This window comes from Poecilia mexicana, unplaced genomic scaffold (assembly GCF_051168715.1).
Source record: "Poecilia mexicana isolate PSO_F unplaced genomic scaffold, ASM5116871v1 scaffold_14, whole genome shotgun sequence".
Lineage (NCBI taxonomy): Eukaryota > Metazoa > Chordata > Actinopteri > Cyprinodontiformes > Poeciliidae > Poecilia > Poecilia mexicana.
The window spans coordinates 13,199,241-13,216,339 of NW_028263383.1; the positions used below are offsets into that span (position 1 = coordinate 13,199,241).

The following is a 17,099-nucleotide window of genomic DNA, read 5'->3' on the forward strand; positions in this document are numbered from 1 at the left end:
GACTTCAGAAAGTCTTTGCTCAGAAGAGGAACGAAACCGTCAAAGAGACGGAAAAAGAAAAACATTACATGACCAGACGGAGAAAAGTCTCCAAAAAGAAACAGACTGACATGAGTTGTTTCTACTTCGTAAGAAAAGAAAACCAGAGAAAGAATTTCAGCAAAAATGAGTAAAATCTGAGAATAGAAAATAAGTGATAAATACATTTAAATGTTATATATATACACACAGATATATATATATATACAGACACACACATACATATGTGTGTGTGTGTGTGTGTTGTCATTCTCATATCCCTTCCCCACAATGACAAAAGTCTAGTTCTGCCACATATATACGTAATTTAAATACTTCTTTTTAATTATCATTATATCAAAATGTATTGAGTCGGGGCTGCAGAGCCCAAGGCGCCATTTATACAAGAACCGCCGCTGTGATTTGGTTTTATTGTTTGTACTTTCAATGACCTATTGTGGTGTTAACAGTTATTATTGTAATCACTACTATCAGTAATATGTAGATAATTCAAAGGTATCTGTCCTTTTAAACTTGACGTACGGACGTTCCGATTCACTTCTACGTCACGCCACGTACGCTCCAAAGCTGGCGTAGCCGCGCGTGCTAAGGTCCTGGTAAATCCTTCATTGAACACCGATGTTGTTAAGGCTTTCCGTCACTGGAGGCGTCATTTCCCCGCATTCGCTTTGCCTCTGGTGGGTGGTGGGCTGAGCTCCAGCCACACCTTCTTGTTGTTGTTGTCTCGGGAGATCCACTGCTGGTTCCGCGGCTCCAGAGGTCTCCCTCTCCGCGGCAGCTGGCCCCGCCGGCCGCGTGCATGCAGCAGAATGGCTCGAGCAGCTCCATCGGCTCTGACGGCGGCAGGGAGCGGCAGGCTCTGTCCTTCAGCCCGCTGCCCGCCGCTACTACACGGGTGAGGCGGTTCATTCAGGAGCGACAGAGGACGCTGCCACTGCCCAAAGTGATGGTGGTATTCTCGGCCGCTGGCGACGCGGACAAACCGAGCGATGCCATGTCCAGCTCGGACCCAACGGAGGAGGGCGACGGCGTCTGGAAGCCGCCGGCCTCCCCCTCCCCGAAGCACCGCGCAACGAGCAAGCCGCTTCGCGCCGCGCTGACCACCCCAGAGCCGCAGGAGGTGGGTAGGCCTCTTCACGGAAAGTCACCACGCCGAGCATTATTTATTCACTAAATAACAACTAATGACGCTACACAAAGAGGCTTCAATAAAACAAACCACTAAAATGTGTCCAAAGGCAGCCATAGAGACCAGGCAGCCATTAAACACATTATATCTCCAATATCTCCACAGTTTGACTGTTTGTCCGTGCGGTCCGTGGTTGGCTTAGCCGCCGAGCCGCGCGGTGATTGGCTGGGAGCCGTGTCACGTGGGTCTTAGTTTAAGCGTCTTATTTCTATTCAAACCCAAGTCTCTGAGGAGCCATCAGCAGCTCCCACAACATAGATCTATGTGGATAGATCAGCAATCCTATCAGTTAACACAAGGAATGTTAACAACAGATGGATGCATAGATTATTAAAATCACTATTTCCACTACATAGACAGATAGATTGAGCATTTTTCCTATTGGATGATTAGATGGATTGAAATTCCCATGATGGATTATTAATCCCATGAGATGAATAAAAGGATGGATTATTAATCCAGTGAGGGGAGGATGGATGGATTATTGCAGTGTTATAAAGTTTTTATCACCTCCAACAGTTTTTGTTGCTCGATCCTCTTTGTCTTAATTTTTCAGATCTGGAGCAAATTGGAGTAGCAACACCAGACTGGTATTTAAATGTAAAAAAAAAAATACTTCTGTGTAAAATTAGTAAGGCATATTTCGATTATTCCCATTTTTATAGAAAAATGACCCCCATAAAATTGAGTGTGTTTCTTTTAAACTTGAAACAGTTTTAAGGAGCAGCTGTTCTGGAGGCTGGACAGATGAAATGTGACGTTTGGCTCTGGCTGATGCTGCTGTTAGACACTCTGAGCTTTGGTCAGATTATGGGAAGACACATTTATGTTTGAGGAGTCTGGAGGTTTGGACCTGAAATGGTTAAAAATCAGCGTCTCTGTTGGGTTGTGAGAAAAGCTTGGTGTTTGAAGCCACTTCCTGTGCAGCTGCTTTGCAGCCGGAGCAGCAATAGAAATATTTATCATGTATTGAGATAAAGCCAGCGGTCACCAGGTCAGGCGCTTGGCCCTCGTTACTTCCAAGCTCAGATAAAACCTCACAGGAAACGTCCAAAGTAGATGTTTGGGTTGTGGGAAAAATAATCTTCTTTTCATTTTTTTCTAAAATTAAAAAGCAACTTTAAAGGAGAAAACTAGAATTTAAACAGTTAAATTTCAGAATATGCATAAATATTTGCCATGTATGGCAAAAACTAAAAATAATATTATGGAAAAACACATTTCATAAATTTTTGTTGCTGTTAAAAAAAAAAAAATAATAAATTAAAAGATTTTAAATTGTTTAACATTTAAATACAAGATTTTAAGGAACTGGCGAGTTTACTTTGTAAAACTTCAAAGAACAATATTCAGATTGTTTTGTTACCATAGCAACAATCTGATGCTGTGAGTTTAATCTTTGAATTTACAAATCCAATTTAGTAAACTGCGATTATAACTTATTGCTTTTTAGGCTGACCATTTAAACTACTCCCTTCTGCCATATTTCACTAAATCTAACACAGAAGCTGTTAGAGGTGCTGATGATTTTAGCAGCTAGAGGGGCCCCTAAGTTAAAGTCTGCTCAAGGCCTCATGCAGCCTTGGACCGGCCCTGCACAACGAGTAAATCCGCTGCACTGCGCAGAGATGCGCAACAAACGGGAGATTTGGCTTTACTAGTTGTTCCATTTTGTGTCTGTTGAGTTTTTAATCATCACAGAAACTATTCTGGTTGGTCGAGTTTATGGGACTCGACCGTGTCTGACGGCCACGAGTTTCTCAGATCTCTGCGTGCATTAACTCTAAGTAGACAACGCATTTGATATGGTTTGATGCATCGTGTAACCGGAAAAATAATACTAAAAACAATAATAAAATGATATAAAATCAGCGTGATGCGTGACTCCGAGGAGAGCGTTAAAGCTCCTCACCGGGCTGAACCTGCATGATCAGGTTAGCGCTGCTCGTTATCCACAAACGCTCCGGCCAACCGGGACCAGACATGAACTCTACAGGGAAGACAGACACAGAGCCACACGCTGGGCAGCGTGTTGAGATGGAAACGCCGCATATAATTGTTCGTTCACAAAGATAAATCATTCTCACCGCTCCACAACGCGCCTCTGAATTCGCTACAACTTATTCCTGCGGTTCACATTGAGCTGCAACCAGAGCTAACGCGGCGGGTTTTAGACTCCTACCTAGAGTTCTCCAAAGGATCATAATTCCTCACAGTAGGTTGATGTAAATATCCTTACAGGTCAGCCTGAGTCCAGTTTGAGGGAAAGGAGGCGGCAGCGCGCGAGGCAAAGCGCAGAGGCGCCAGCTGTGATTGGTCCGCGCTGTCGGGTTTAAATGCATAAACTACAAACCTGTCTATTATAAACCTATCATTTTGGATAAATCTGCTCTGCTAGTGAAATGCTCAGAGCAACAGAGACGCTTGCAGCCCGGCTTTAAAGAAAAAAAAACGCGATTTTTTTTTTTCTATTTATTTTTCTTGAAATGTAAACAAGCAACGCTTAGCCTGGCGGTGAGGCTAGTAAAGCATGGCGGGCCGCCAGGCTTATAATACACTGGGGGAAACCTTATGTCTGGTGAATGAAGCCTTGAATTAATAATTTCACAGCAAAAAAACCCTAAAATCTTACCAAGTATTTTTGTCTATTTTCTAGTGCAAATATCTGAATTCACATAAACAAAACTAAAGTAACTTACAGGCAGCTTTTCAATAAGATATATGAGCTTTTTAAAGTCAATAATTATTCATAGTAATTAAACATAATAATAAAAAATGAGTTCAACTTGCAATTCTTATAATGAGAACAGTGTCTTAGTTTAAATGAAATAATCTTAATCCTGGTATTTTTCCATCATTATTAATGAATTGTTGACTTTTATATGTTGATGAAAATCTACAGTTACTTTAGTTTATTTCTCAGATATTTGAACTAAACTAGACAATAACACTTGTTGCGATTCAGTTTTTACAGTGAAGATGGATCAATGTTGCTATAGGAACCATTGTGACTCAAAGCTGGTTCTGTTTGGTTGAACTGTCCAGTTAATCGACCGTCAATAACTGATGATTATATCTGTTTGTGATCAGTTTCCGGAGGTGATCTCCCTGAACGTGGGGGGAACGCTCTTCACCACGCGACTGTCCACACTGCGGCGCTATGACGACACCATGCTGGCCGCCATGTTCAGCGGGCGCCACTACATCCCGCGGGACGCCGAGGGCCGCTACTTCATCGACCGGGACGGCGCTTACTTTGGGTGAGCTCCGACCGGAACCAGCACACAGTCAGAGCTTCCTGCGACTACCAGGACAAACGGCGACATCGTGTTGAAGAAAGTTTTAGTTTCTAAAAATCAAACGGTGTTTTCTGAGAGGCAGCTCGTTAAATCCTGACACATTTTCATGGATTCATCATTGAGAAGCAAACGGGCTGCGTCAGCATCGTTTCAGTGACGTCACCGCTGTGCATTTCTGCATTAAGTGGAAAATCTGAGAATGAAACCAGAAAGAACGAACGAAACGCTGCAGAGGATTTTCATGTTTTTCAGAACTTCACTGAGTCAGGAATCTCATGAAAAGAAGATTATTTTTCCCACATAATCCTGGCATAATTATGAAGTCATGTTTTTCAGTTTACAGTGCGGTCGCGTTAAAAAGATGCAATGTGGTGAAGCGACCACAAGGAGGCGATAAAGGACCAGATTAAAAATCTCCGTTCTTACAGTTTTAAGCAATTAGTCTCTTATGATTAACTTTTCACTTCTTTAAATTATTTTTAATAGTTTTTAACATCTTTACTTTTACTGTTTCAACATTAACATTTAAGTGACTGAGGAAAACGGTTTTATGTCATAGATCTGTTGCAGATTAATAAAAATGAAGTCATAGTCCTTATAATATGCACTTTATACAGTAAATTATTATTAACCAGCAGACAAACTGTCTGTCTGAAGTTAAATTAGACAAAATTTCTCCTGTTTTAGGTCAGTTAGAATCACATTATTTGCTAAATAATTTGTGTATATATATATATAAAAAAATTCCCCTCTCACCCTCCGTGGATGGTCTCTTTCATCCTCTGAGCTCGGGTCCTCTACCAGAGGCCTGGGAGCTTGAGGGTTCTGCGCAGTATCTTGGCTGTGCCTAGAACTGCACATTTCTGGACTGAGATGTCTGATGTTGTTCCTGGGATCTGTTTGAGCCACTGCTCCAGTTTGGGGGTGACTGCCCCGAGGGCCCCTATGACCACAGGCACCACTGTGGTCTTCACCTTCCAGGCCTTTTCCAGTTCCTCTCTGAGGCCCTGGTATTTCTCCAGTTTGTCATGCTCCTTCTTCCTGATGTTGTGGTCACTTGGTATTGCTACATCCACCACCACAATGTCCGGTTGGTTCGCCATTACCATCTTGTCTGTCTGGATCTGGAAGTCCCACAGGATCTTAGCTCGGTCATTCTCCACCACCTTTGGGGGTGTCCCCCATTTTGACCTCGGGGCTTCCAGTCCATATTCTGCACAGATGTTCCTGTACACTATGCCCGCCACTTGGTTATGGTTATGGTTATGGTTAACCTCTCTACGAGAGGACCACAGCAACCTCCCTGAACAAGCCCCGGTAACCATCACTGTGGCAGATGTCCAAGAAAGAGTCTCGGGTATGAAAAACTGGACAGCACCAGGACCTGACATGATCCATGCCTACTGGCTAAAGAAACTCACTGCCCTCCATGAGCGACTGGCAGCTCAACTGAACCAGCTGCTACAGAATGGGACTCACCCTGAATGGTTAACTGAAGGGCGCACAATCCTGATCCAGAAGGATCCCTCAAAGGGTTCAGTCCCATCCAACTATCAGCCGATATAGCAGAGGAGCCAAACACCAACTCCTTGTAGACCACACAGTCGCCCTAGACTGCAAAACCCGACACACCAACCTGTGCACCGCTTGGATTGATTACAAGAAAGCCTATGACTCAATGCCACACACCTGGATCATTAAATGCTTAGAGATGTACAACATCAATAGGACTCTAAGAGCCTTCATTGCAAACTCGATGGGGCTGTGGAAAACCACCCTTGAAGCCAACTGCAAACCACTTCCACAAGTGTCCATCAAATGTGGCATACACCAAGGAGATGCTCTGTCCCCACTGCTGTTCTGCATAGGCCTGAACCCCCTCAGCCAAATCATCAACAAGACTGGCTACGAATACCGACTCAAGATTGGGGCCACAATCAGTCACCTCCTCTACATGGATGACATCAAGCTGTACGCCAAGAGCGAGCGAGACATCAACTCACTGATCCACACCACCAGGATCTACAGCACTGACATTGGGATGTCATTCGGACTAGAGAAGTGTGGCCGGATGGTTACAAAGAGAGGGAAGGTCGTCCGCACAGAAGGGGTCTCACTCCCAGAAGGAACAATAGCAGACATAGAGCACAGCTACAAGTACCTGGGAATACCACAAGCAAATGGCAACCTCGATGAGGTCACAAGGAAAGGAGCCACAGCCAAATGCCTCCAACGAATAAGGCAAGTCCTGAGAAGCCAGCTCAATGGCAAGAACAAGATCCGTGCAATAAACAGCTATGCCTTGCCAGTAATCAGATACCCTGCCGGAATAATTAGCTGGCCAATGGAAGAGATGAAGGCCACGGATGTTAAGACTCGGAAGCTACTAACCATGCATGGAGGGTTCCACCCCAAATCCAGCACCCTGAGACTGTACACAAGGAGGCAGAGGACTAGTGAGTGTGAGAGCCACTGTCCAGGATGAAACATCCAAGATCCATAAATACATCAAGGACAAAGCCTCAACGGACGATGTGCTCAGCGAATGTCTCAGGCAATGGGGAACAGAGGACGAGGTGCTGGAGGAACCATCATGGGAGGACAAGCCCCTACATGGGATGTACCACCGACAAATAACTGAAGTGGCTGATATCAGGAAATCCTACCAATGGCTGGAGAAAGCTGGACTCAAGGACAGCACGGAGGCCCTCATCCTGGCCGCCCAGGAACAGGCACTAAACACCAGAGCAATAGAAGCTCAGATCTACCACACCAGACAAGACCCAAGGTGTAGGTTGTGCAAGGAGGCCTCTGAGACAGTCCAGCACATAACAGCAGGGTGCAAGATGCTGGCAGGGAAAGCGTACATGGAACGACATAACCAAGTGGCGGGCATAGTGTACAGGAACATCTGTGCCGAATATGGACTGGAAGCCCCGAGGTCAAAGTGGGGAACACCCCCAAAGGTGGTGGAGAATGACCGAGCTAAGATCCTGTGGGACTTCCAGATCCAGACAGACAAGATGGTAATGGAGAACCAACCGGACATTGTGGTGGTGGATAAAGAACAGAGGAAAGCCGTTGTGGTGGATGTAGCAATACCAAGTGACCACAACATCAGGAAAAAGGAGAAATTGGAGAAATACCAGGGCCTCAGAGAGGAACTGGAGAAGGCCTGGAAGGTGAAGACCACAGTGGTGCCTGTGGTCATCGGGGCCCTCGGGGCAGTCACCCCCAAACTGGAGCAGTGGCTCAAACAGATCCCAGGAACAACATCAGACATCTCAGTCCAGAAATGTGCAGTTCTAGGCACAGCCAAGATACTGCGGAGAACCCTCAAGCTCCCAGGCCTCTGGTAGAGGACCCGAGCTCAGAGGTCCTCTACCTCACAGCAACCTCCCTGAACAAGCCCCGGTAACCATCACTGTGGCAGATGTCCAAGAAAGAGTCTCGGGTATGAAAAACTGGACAGCACCAGTTCCCATCCAACTATCGGCCGATAACCTGTCTCTCTACAACATGGAAGCTCATGTCAGGCATCATAGCAGCTAAGATAAGCGGGCACATGGATAAATACATGAACACGGCACAGAAGGGCATCGGCATAAATAGCAGAGGAGCCAAACACCAACTCCTTGTAGACCACACAGTCACCCGAGACTGCAAAACCCGACACACCAACCTGTGCACCGCTTGGATTGATTACAAGAAAGCCTATGACTCAATGCCACACACTTGGATCATTGAATGCTTAGAGATGTACAACATCAACAGGACTCTAAGAGCCTTCATTGCAAACTCGATGGGGCTGTGGAAAACCACCCTTGAAGCCAACTGCAAACCACTTGCACAAGTGTCCATCAAATGTGGCATATACCAAGGAGATGCTCTGTCCCCACTGCTGTTCTGCATAGGCCTGAACCCCCTTAGCCAAATCATCAACAAGACTGGCTACGGATACCGACTCAAGAATGGGGCCACAATCAGTCACCTCCTCTACATGGATGACATCAAGCTGTACGCCAAGAACGAGCGAGACATCGACTCACTGATCCACACCACCAGGATCTACAGCACTGATATTGGGATGTCATTCGGACTAGAGAAGTGTGGCCGGATGGTTACAAAGAGAGGGAAGGTCATCCACACAGAAGGGGTCTCACTCCCAGAGGGAACAATAGCAGACATGGAGCACAGCTACAAGTACCTGGGAATACCACAAGCAAATGGCAACCTCGATGAGGTCACAAGGAAAGGAGCCACAGCCAAATACCTCCAACGAATAAGACAAGTTCCTGTACACAAGATCCTGTGGGACTTCCAGATCCAAACAGACAAGATGGTAATGGCGAACCAACCGGACATTGTGGTGGTGGATAAAGAACAGAGGAAAGCCGTTGTGGTGGATGTAGCAATACCAAGTGACCACAACATCAGGAAAAAGGAGCATGAGAAACTGGAGAAATACCAGGGCCTCAGAGAGGAACTGGAGAAGGCCTGGAAGGTGAAGACCACAGTGGTGCCTGTGGTCATAGGGGCCCTCGGGGCAGTCACCCCCAAACTGGAGCAGTGGCTCAAACAGATCCCAGGAACAACATCAGACATCTCAGTCCAGAAATGTGCAGTTCTAGGCACAGCCAAGATACTGCGCAGAACCCTCAAGCTCCCAGGCCTCTGGTAGAGGACCCGAGCTCAGAGGATGAAAGAGACCACCCGCGGACGGTGAGAGGGGAATTTTTATTTTTTTTTTATATAATATAATTATATTTGCTAAATGCTAAAATCACAAGAGAGAAAATATGTCAGGTTTAATTATTAATGTCTTTAATTAGTTTTTGATTTTGAACTACATGACTTGGGTCAAACCTTTGAATTTTAGATGACCAAACAGTAAAATAAGTTTGGTCCAGTTTTACTTCAGACAGTGGGAGAAAAAAGTTTTTTTTCATTGAGAGAGAACGTTTTTTATTGGGTGGATTTTATTTTCATCTTTCAATGTTTGCCCAATCACAGCCTGTCTTTATTTTAAAAATACATATTCATATTGTTTCTTTATTTTTTTTTTTAAGAGATGGTAATCATTTTGGTATGTAAACTTTCTATTCTGAAGACATGAAAACATCTCTGTCATAAATTTAGTAAATGGAAAAAATTTTGGACCTGAAATTAAAGAAATTCAGCCTAATTGAAAAGGTGGAGGGCTGCACAGTGGTGCAGTTGGTAGAGCTGTTGCCTTGCAGCAAGAAGGTTCTGGGTCCGATTGCCGGCCCGGAGTCTTTCTGCTGTTCGCCCTGTGCATGGTGGGTTCTCTTCAGGTACTCCAGTTTCCTCCCACAGTCCAAAAGCATGACTGTCAGGTTAATTGGCTTCTCCAAATTCTCCCTAGGTCTGGTGAGTGTGTGTGCATGGCTATATGTCCCGTCTGTCTCTGTGTTGCCCTGCGACAGACTGGCGACCTGGACAGGTGACCCCGCCTCTCGCCCAGAACGTTAGCTGGAGAGACAGCAGCACCTCCTGACCCCTTAGGGAAAAGGTGGAGGAATCTTTTTATTCGGTGTATGTAAACTTCTGGTTTCAGCTGAAAGACTTTATATTCAATTCAGTCTCTAAAAACATAAATGAACCAAAATGGAAATTTGGTAGCTCAGTTTTACAAAAAGCAGACTAGAAAACAATTTTTTATTTCTTGATGAAGTTTAAAACTACCAGAAGCCAGTTGAGTCATTTTAGATCTCAGATTTAATTTGATATTAAGAATACAGAATTGACTTTGAATGTCCATCCATCCATTTTCTTCCACTTATCCCGGGTTGGGTCGCGGGGGCAGCAGCTTCAGAAGGGAGGCCCAGATTTCCCTCTCCAGCCACTTGTTCCAGCTCCTCCGGGGGAACCCCAAGCCGTTCCCAGGCCAGCCGAGAGACATCGTCCCTCTAGTGTGTCCTGGGTCTCCCCTCCTCCCGGTGGGACATGAACTCCTCACCAGGGAGGCGTCCAGGAGGCATCCTGACCAGATGCCTGAGCCTCAACTGGCTCCTCTCAACGTGGAGGAGCAGCGGCTCTACTCTGAGTCCCTCCTGGATGGCCGAGCTTCTCTCTCTAAGGGAGAGCCCAGCCACCCTGTGGAGGAAACCCATTTCAGCCACTTGTATCCGGGATCTCGTTCTTTCGGTCATGACCCAAAGCTCATGACCATAAATGAGGGTGGGAACTTAGATCAACCGGTAAATCGAGAGCTTCGCTTTTTCACTCAGCTCTCTCTTCACCACGACGGACCGGTACAGTGCCCGCTTCACGGCGGACGCTGCCCCAATCCGCCTGTCGATCCCCCGCTCCCTTCTTCCCTCATTCGTGAACAAGATCCCCAGATACTTAAACTCCTCCACTTGAGGCAGGACGACCCCCCAGACCCGGAGAAGGTACTCTACCCTTTTCCGGCTCAAGACCATGGCCTCGGATTTGGAGGCACTATGTCTCATCCCGGCCGCTTCACACTCGGCCACAAACCGCTCCAGCGAGAGCTGCAGATCACGATCTGATGAAGCCACATCATCCGCAAAAAGCAGAGATGCGATCCTAAGGCCACCAAAACGGATCCTCTCAACACCTCGGCTGGTCATAAAAGTAATGAACAGAATCGGTGACAAAGGGCAGCCTTGGCAGAGTCCAACTCTCACCGGAAATGAGCCCGACTTACTGCCGGCAATGCGGACCAGACTCTGACAGCCCGTGTCAAAGGGCCCGGTACCCCATACTCCCGGAGAACCCACCACAAGGCCCCCCGAGGGACACGGTCAAACGCCTTCTCCAAGTCCACAAAACACATGTAGACCGGTTGGGCGAACTCTCAGAACCCTGCTGAGGGTGTAGAGCTGGTCCAGTGATCCACGACCAGAACCAGAACCACACTGCTCTTCCTGAATCCGAGGTTCGACTATCCGAAGGACCCTCCTCTCCAGGACCCCTGAATAGACCTTACCAGGGAGGCTTAAGAGTGTGACCCTCTGTAATTGGAGCACACCCTCCGGTCCCCCTTTTTAAACAGAGGGACCACCACCCCAGTCTGCCAATCCAGGGGAACTGCCCCCGATGTCCATGCGATATTGCAGAGTGGTGTCAGCCAACACATCCAGAGCCTTAAGGAACTCCGGGCGGATCTCATCCACCCCAGGGGCCCTGCCACCGAGGAGCTTCTTTTTTTTTAAAAAGGTTTTGTTGGCTCTAGTGGCCTTTATTTGTAAGTAGTTTGACAGGAAAGAGGGTTATGAGAGAGGGGGAAGATATGCGGCAAATGTCGCCAGGCTGGGAATCAAACCTGCGACCACCGGCAAGAGGACTAAGGCCTCATTACATGGGTTGTGCTTTGCCCCTGCACCACCACAGCACCCCAGGAGCTTCTTAACCACCTCGGTGACCTCATCCCCAGAGATTGGAGAGCCCGACCCAGAGTCCCCAGGCTCAGCTTCCTCAACAGAAGGCATGTTGGTGGCATTGAGGAGGTCTTCGAAGTTTTCCGCCCACCGGCCCAAGTTGAGGTCAGCAGCACACCATCCTCACTATAAACAGTGGTGGTGCTGCACTGCTTCCCCCTCCTGAGACGCCGGATGGTGGACCAGAATCGCCTCGAAGCCGTGCAGAAGTTTTTCTTCATGGCCTCTCCAAACTCCTCCCACGCCGAGTTTTTGCCTCAGCGGCCACCCGAGCCGCGTGCCGCTTCGCCCGCCGGTACCCATCAGCTGCTTCTGGAGTCCCACAGGCCAAAAAGGCCCGATAGGACTCCTTCTTCAGCTTGACAGCATCCCTCACCGAAGGTGTCCACCAACGGGTTCGAGGGTTGCCGCCGCGACAGGGACCAACAACCTTGCGACCGCAGCTCCGACTCCGGCTCCGCACCTCTCTTCACCCGAGTGTCCAAGACATACGGCTGCAGATCCAATGAAACGATGACACAATCGATCATCGAACTGCGGCCTAGTGTGTTCTGGTGCCAAGTGCACATATGGACACCCTTATGCCTGAACATGGTGTTTGTGATGGACAATCCGTGACCAGCACAGAAGTCCAACAACAGAACACCACTTGAGTTCAGATTGGGGGGCCGTTCCTCCCAACCACGCCCCTCCAGGTCTCACCGTCATTGCCCACGTGAGCGTTGAAGTCCCCCAGTAGAAGAAGGGAGTCCCCAGGCGGGGCACTCTCCAGTACCCCCGCTAAGGACTCCAAGAAGGGTGGGTAATCTGAACTGCTGTTCGGCCCGTAAGCACAGAGAACAGTCAGAACCCGTCCCCCACCCGCAGGCGGAGGGAGTCTACCCTCTCGTTCACTGGGGTAAACCCCAACGTACAGATGCCAAGATGGGGGGCAACAAGTATGCCCACTCCTGCCCGGCGCCTCTCACTGTGGGCAACTCCAGAGTGGAAGTACGTCCAGCCCCTCTCAAGGAGACTGGTTCCAGAACCAGAGCCATGCGTCGAGGTGAGGCCGACTATTTCTAGCCGGAACCTCTCAGCCTCACACACTGGCTGCGGTTCCTTCCCCACGTCCCAAGAGCCAGCTTCTGCAGCCGAGGATCAGACCGCCAGGGTCCCCTCCCTCGGCTGCTGCCCGTAACACATTGCACCCGACCCCTTTGGCCACGACTGGGAACGTGTCCGGGCGAGGGAACACCAGATCCAAAGTTATTTTCCATCATAAGGGGATTTCAGGCTGCGCTTTGCCTGGTTCCTCACCTCGGACCTGTCTGCCTTGGGTGACCCTACCAGGGGCATAAAGCCCCAGACAGCATAGCTCCTAGGATCATTGGGACACTCAAACCCCTCTACCACGATAAGGTGGCATCCCAAGGAGAGGGACTGAGATGTTTTCATGTAATAAATGAAAACATCTCATTTGCGCGATCATATCTGTCTTTATTAATTTTTAAATATATTTACTGTTTCTCTAGGGTTTTACTTTACCTGTTTTAGTTCCGTTTTCCTAACTGAGCATTTCAGAGTAATTTTCTTCCGTCTGAAGGGACATCCTGAACTTCCTGCGGGAAGGCGAGCTGCCGCAGCGGGACCGGGTCCGGTCCGTCCACCGGGAGGCGCAGTACTACGCCATCGGGCCGCTGCTGGACCGCCTGGAAGAGACGCAGCCTCTGACCGGGGAGAAGGTCAGGCAGGCCTTCCTCGACCTGCTGCCCTACTACAGAGGTCTGACGCTAACAAGGCTAGTCGCTAGCTTCACTAACAAGGCTAGCTCCGCTAACATGGCTAGCCGCTAGCTTTGCTAATACGCCTAGTGGCTATCTTCATTAACACAGCTAGCCTTGCTAGGTAGCTTTGCTAACACTGCTAGTGGCTAGCTTCACAACAGCAACACGTCTAACCGTTCATCATGGCTACTGTTGGTTTAAATGTCTGAAAAGTGTGGCATACTTCTGTCTTTTGGGTGGGTTTCTGCTACAGGGTGACCGTGAATCCTTAAAAAATCTTAAATTCATGTGTCTAAAATTAAAGCCTTAAAAGATCAAATTCACTTTAAAAACTAAGAAAAAGCCAGGCAGCCAGGCTAAGCTAACACTGGTAGGTTACAGAGCATTAGCAGGTCCGCTCTTTCATAACATAGAAACTTTCACAGGGTGGGAAACCTTAGCAAGCTGCCATGAACAACGAAGAGATTTGACACTTTATAAAATCTTTTATCTATAGCAACATGCAAAAAATGTAAAGGTGGTGAGCAAAGAGCCTGATGAGCCAAGGATTCTGGGTAAAATCAGTCAGAGGAAAATACGGCTTTAAGCAGATTAATCTATTATCAATGATTATTACATTATGAGAGCTTTAAGCTAAGATAATAACTATTAATTACACGTGTTACTGGTTTGGTTCAATATTCCCTCTGGCTTTTACTTTTACTTTAGTTGTTATGATGTGTAACCATAGCAACAAGGTAGCATTTTACTTTATTAGTTCCTAGAAGCTGTTTTTGTTTTTATATTTAGCTGCTGAGCGTGTTTCTCTACGAGGCTGATAGGAGTTGCTGAACATTAACGTGTTTTCACTGAACCGTCGTGATTTCAGACAATCTGGAGCGCATCATAGAGATCGCCAAGCTGCGGGCGATGCAAAAGAAGGCACGCTTCGCCAAGCTGAAGGTGTGCGTCTACAAGGAGGAGATGCCCATCACGCCGTACGAGCGGCCGCTCTTCAACTCGCTGCGCTTCGAGCGCGCCGACGGCGACGCCAAGCTGTTCGAGCACCACTGCGACGTGGACGTGTCGTTCGGGCCGTGGGAGGCCGTGGCCGACGTCTACGACCTGCTGCACTGCATCGTTAGCGACCTGGCGCAGCGCGGCATCGCCGCAGAGCAGCAGTGCATCGGCGTCTGCGACAAGCACCTCATCAACCACTACTACTGCAAGAGGCCCATCTACGAGTTCAAGATCACCTGGTGGTGAAAGGCAGGGCGGACCGGAACCAGAACCGGAACCCAGAACACGGCTTTTAACTCTGTTTTCTAATCAAACTGAAAGGATTTTACAAGGTGACCCTTTAAATCTGCTTCCTGTTTCCTGTGGTTTAAACGCAGCGCCTTCATCATGAACTCATCAGAAACATGAAACATTTAAACGAGATTATGACAGTGATGGGGCCAGACGGTGACGGTTTTTAATAAAATAATTAGCAGATTAAAACCATAATAAAGTCGTAAAATGACCAGAAACGTTATTTTTAATCTTTGATCTGAGGACAGCAGCAACGTTCTGCTACCAACGATAATCTGATGCTGAAACCAGATATTTCATATCTGTAAAACCAAAACAACATCTCAACATTCCTTATTTAAATGTTCGTTATTTTTGGTGAAGGAGTTAGAAAACAGCTTCATTCTAATAATAATTTGTCGTTATTGTCATTTTCTGGTATTTTTCGATTTTATTCTGGCATCTGGCTCTAATACTCCATGTTTCAGACAAACCCAAACATTTTAATGTTTTCAGTTCATCTCTGGATCTGTTTCTGTTCAGTCGGGTCCAAATTACTACAGATGACATGAAACCCAAACCAAGTCAACCCTAGTTAAACATCTGGGGGTATTGTAAAGCCTCCTGAATGAGGCGACGGTGGGAAGAAACCAGCAGAACCAGACGGTTCTCCTGGCTGAACTCCAGGAAGTGACACCGAAACAGGAGATTTATCTGATGGAAAGAGAAAACCGTGATCCTGCAAACACCGAGCCAGGAATCCTTTCTCTGGGGAGGAAAACTAAACTTTAATTTAACACCCATCTGTTTCCCATTCAGGGCCAAACTGCAGCTTGTTTTTACCCCAACAAATCAACCAGCTATGCAAATACAGCATAATTAAACTGATTTTTGGTGTAGACGATGGTGGAGCCGTTGTTTTCACGTTTTGTGAAGCCACATCGTCTTCGGTCCGTTTTTCAGCAGTTATTTTCCGTCAGCATCAGATTCGCTGGTTTCCGTTTGGAGGAGTAACCATGGAAACGTCCAGCCGTCTGATTGGACGCCCTAACGCTCCACCAGGAAGCCCGACGCTTCCTGTACTGATCAATGGATGAAATGAACCGGGATCGATAACGATCCATCGGCAGCTTTTTGTTCTGATCACAGCTAATAATCGCGTTGCTGTAGTGAGTTCACTGGAACGGTTCGATGTTGTGACGTGACGTCAGATGTGATATTTTCCTATAGGTTTTGTGTCAGGTGAACTGTGAGATATATTTTCTTTACGCGTCGCTGAAGGAGTGTTGGGAAAGGTTTAGCAGAAGTCAGCGTGTTTTTGTTTCATCGGTCACTAAAATAAGGAGATTCTCTGTTTTAAGGGATTGCTTTGCTGGAGATTTGACACAGCGGTGAATTTTGAAGTTTCTTAGAAAATAGCGCCACCTTCAGGGAGAATTTTTATAAATTTTTTTTTAGCTTTTGTCATTTCCATCACTTGAGTCCTGCTGTACTTGACTATTACTGAGCACCATGCGATTGTAACAGAACAGTCTTATTTAATGTCATCCGTTTTAATTGATTATAAGAATCAACTCAGCAGATTTATTCAGATTTTATTAATTTGCCACATAATGCTGAAGCACTATATTCTTCCCCTGAAACATGACTGATCTTTGTGACTTCCAGTGTTTTTAATGTTTTATATAGCTGTTTATGTTTGTTTTAGCTTCTAGGAAGCTCCAGATCTCTAGTTGTCTTTTATTTGTCTGTATTTAAAAAATGAAAACATAATTTTTATGTTGTGGTACAATAAAACTGTTAAACTGCAATAGGATTTCTCTGCTTTTATTTCTTAAGGTTTGTGGAAAACATTTACAAAAGTCATAAAAAGAATATATGCATATATATACACTGCTCAAAAAAATAAAGGGAACACTCAAATAACACATCCTAGATCTGAATGAATGAAATATTCTCATTGAATACTTTGTTCTGTACAAAGTTGAATGTGCTGACAACAAAATCAAACAAAAATTACCTCCAGCAGGTCATAGTTGAGTTATATTGTGTTGTTTAAGTGTTCCCTTTATTTTTTTGAGCAGTATATATATATTTCAAACTGGAG

At 46.5% G+C, this 17,099-nt stretch overlaps 1 protein-coding gene across 1 annotated transcript; it reads left to right on the top strand.

The window, feature by feature from the left end:
• The first annotated feature begins 630 nt into the window (after positions 1-630).
• Positions 631-16,803, top strand: kctd7 (potassium channel tetramerization domain containing 7). Its single transcript, XM_088012219.1, has 4 exons — positions 631-1,159; positions 4,319-4,488; positions 13,540-13,718; positions 14,589-16,803. Exons 1-4 carry the CDS (start codon positions 839-841, stop codon positions 14,963-14,965), a joined length of 1,047 nt encoding a protein of 348 aa, XP_087868345.1. The 5' UTR covers positions 631-838; the 3' UTR covers positions 14,966-16,803.
• The last annotated feature ends 296 nt before the right edge of the window (positions 16,804-17,099 follow it).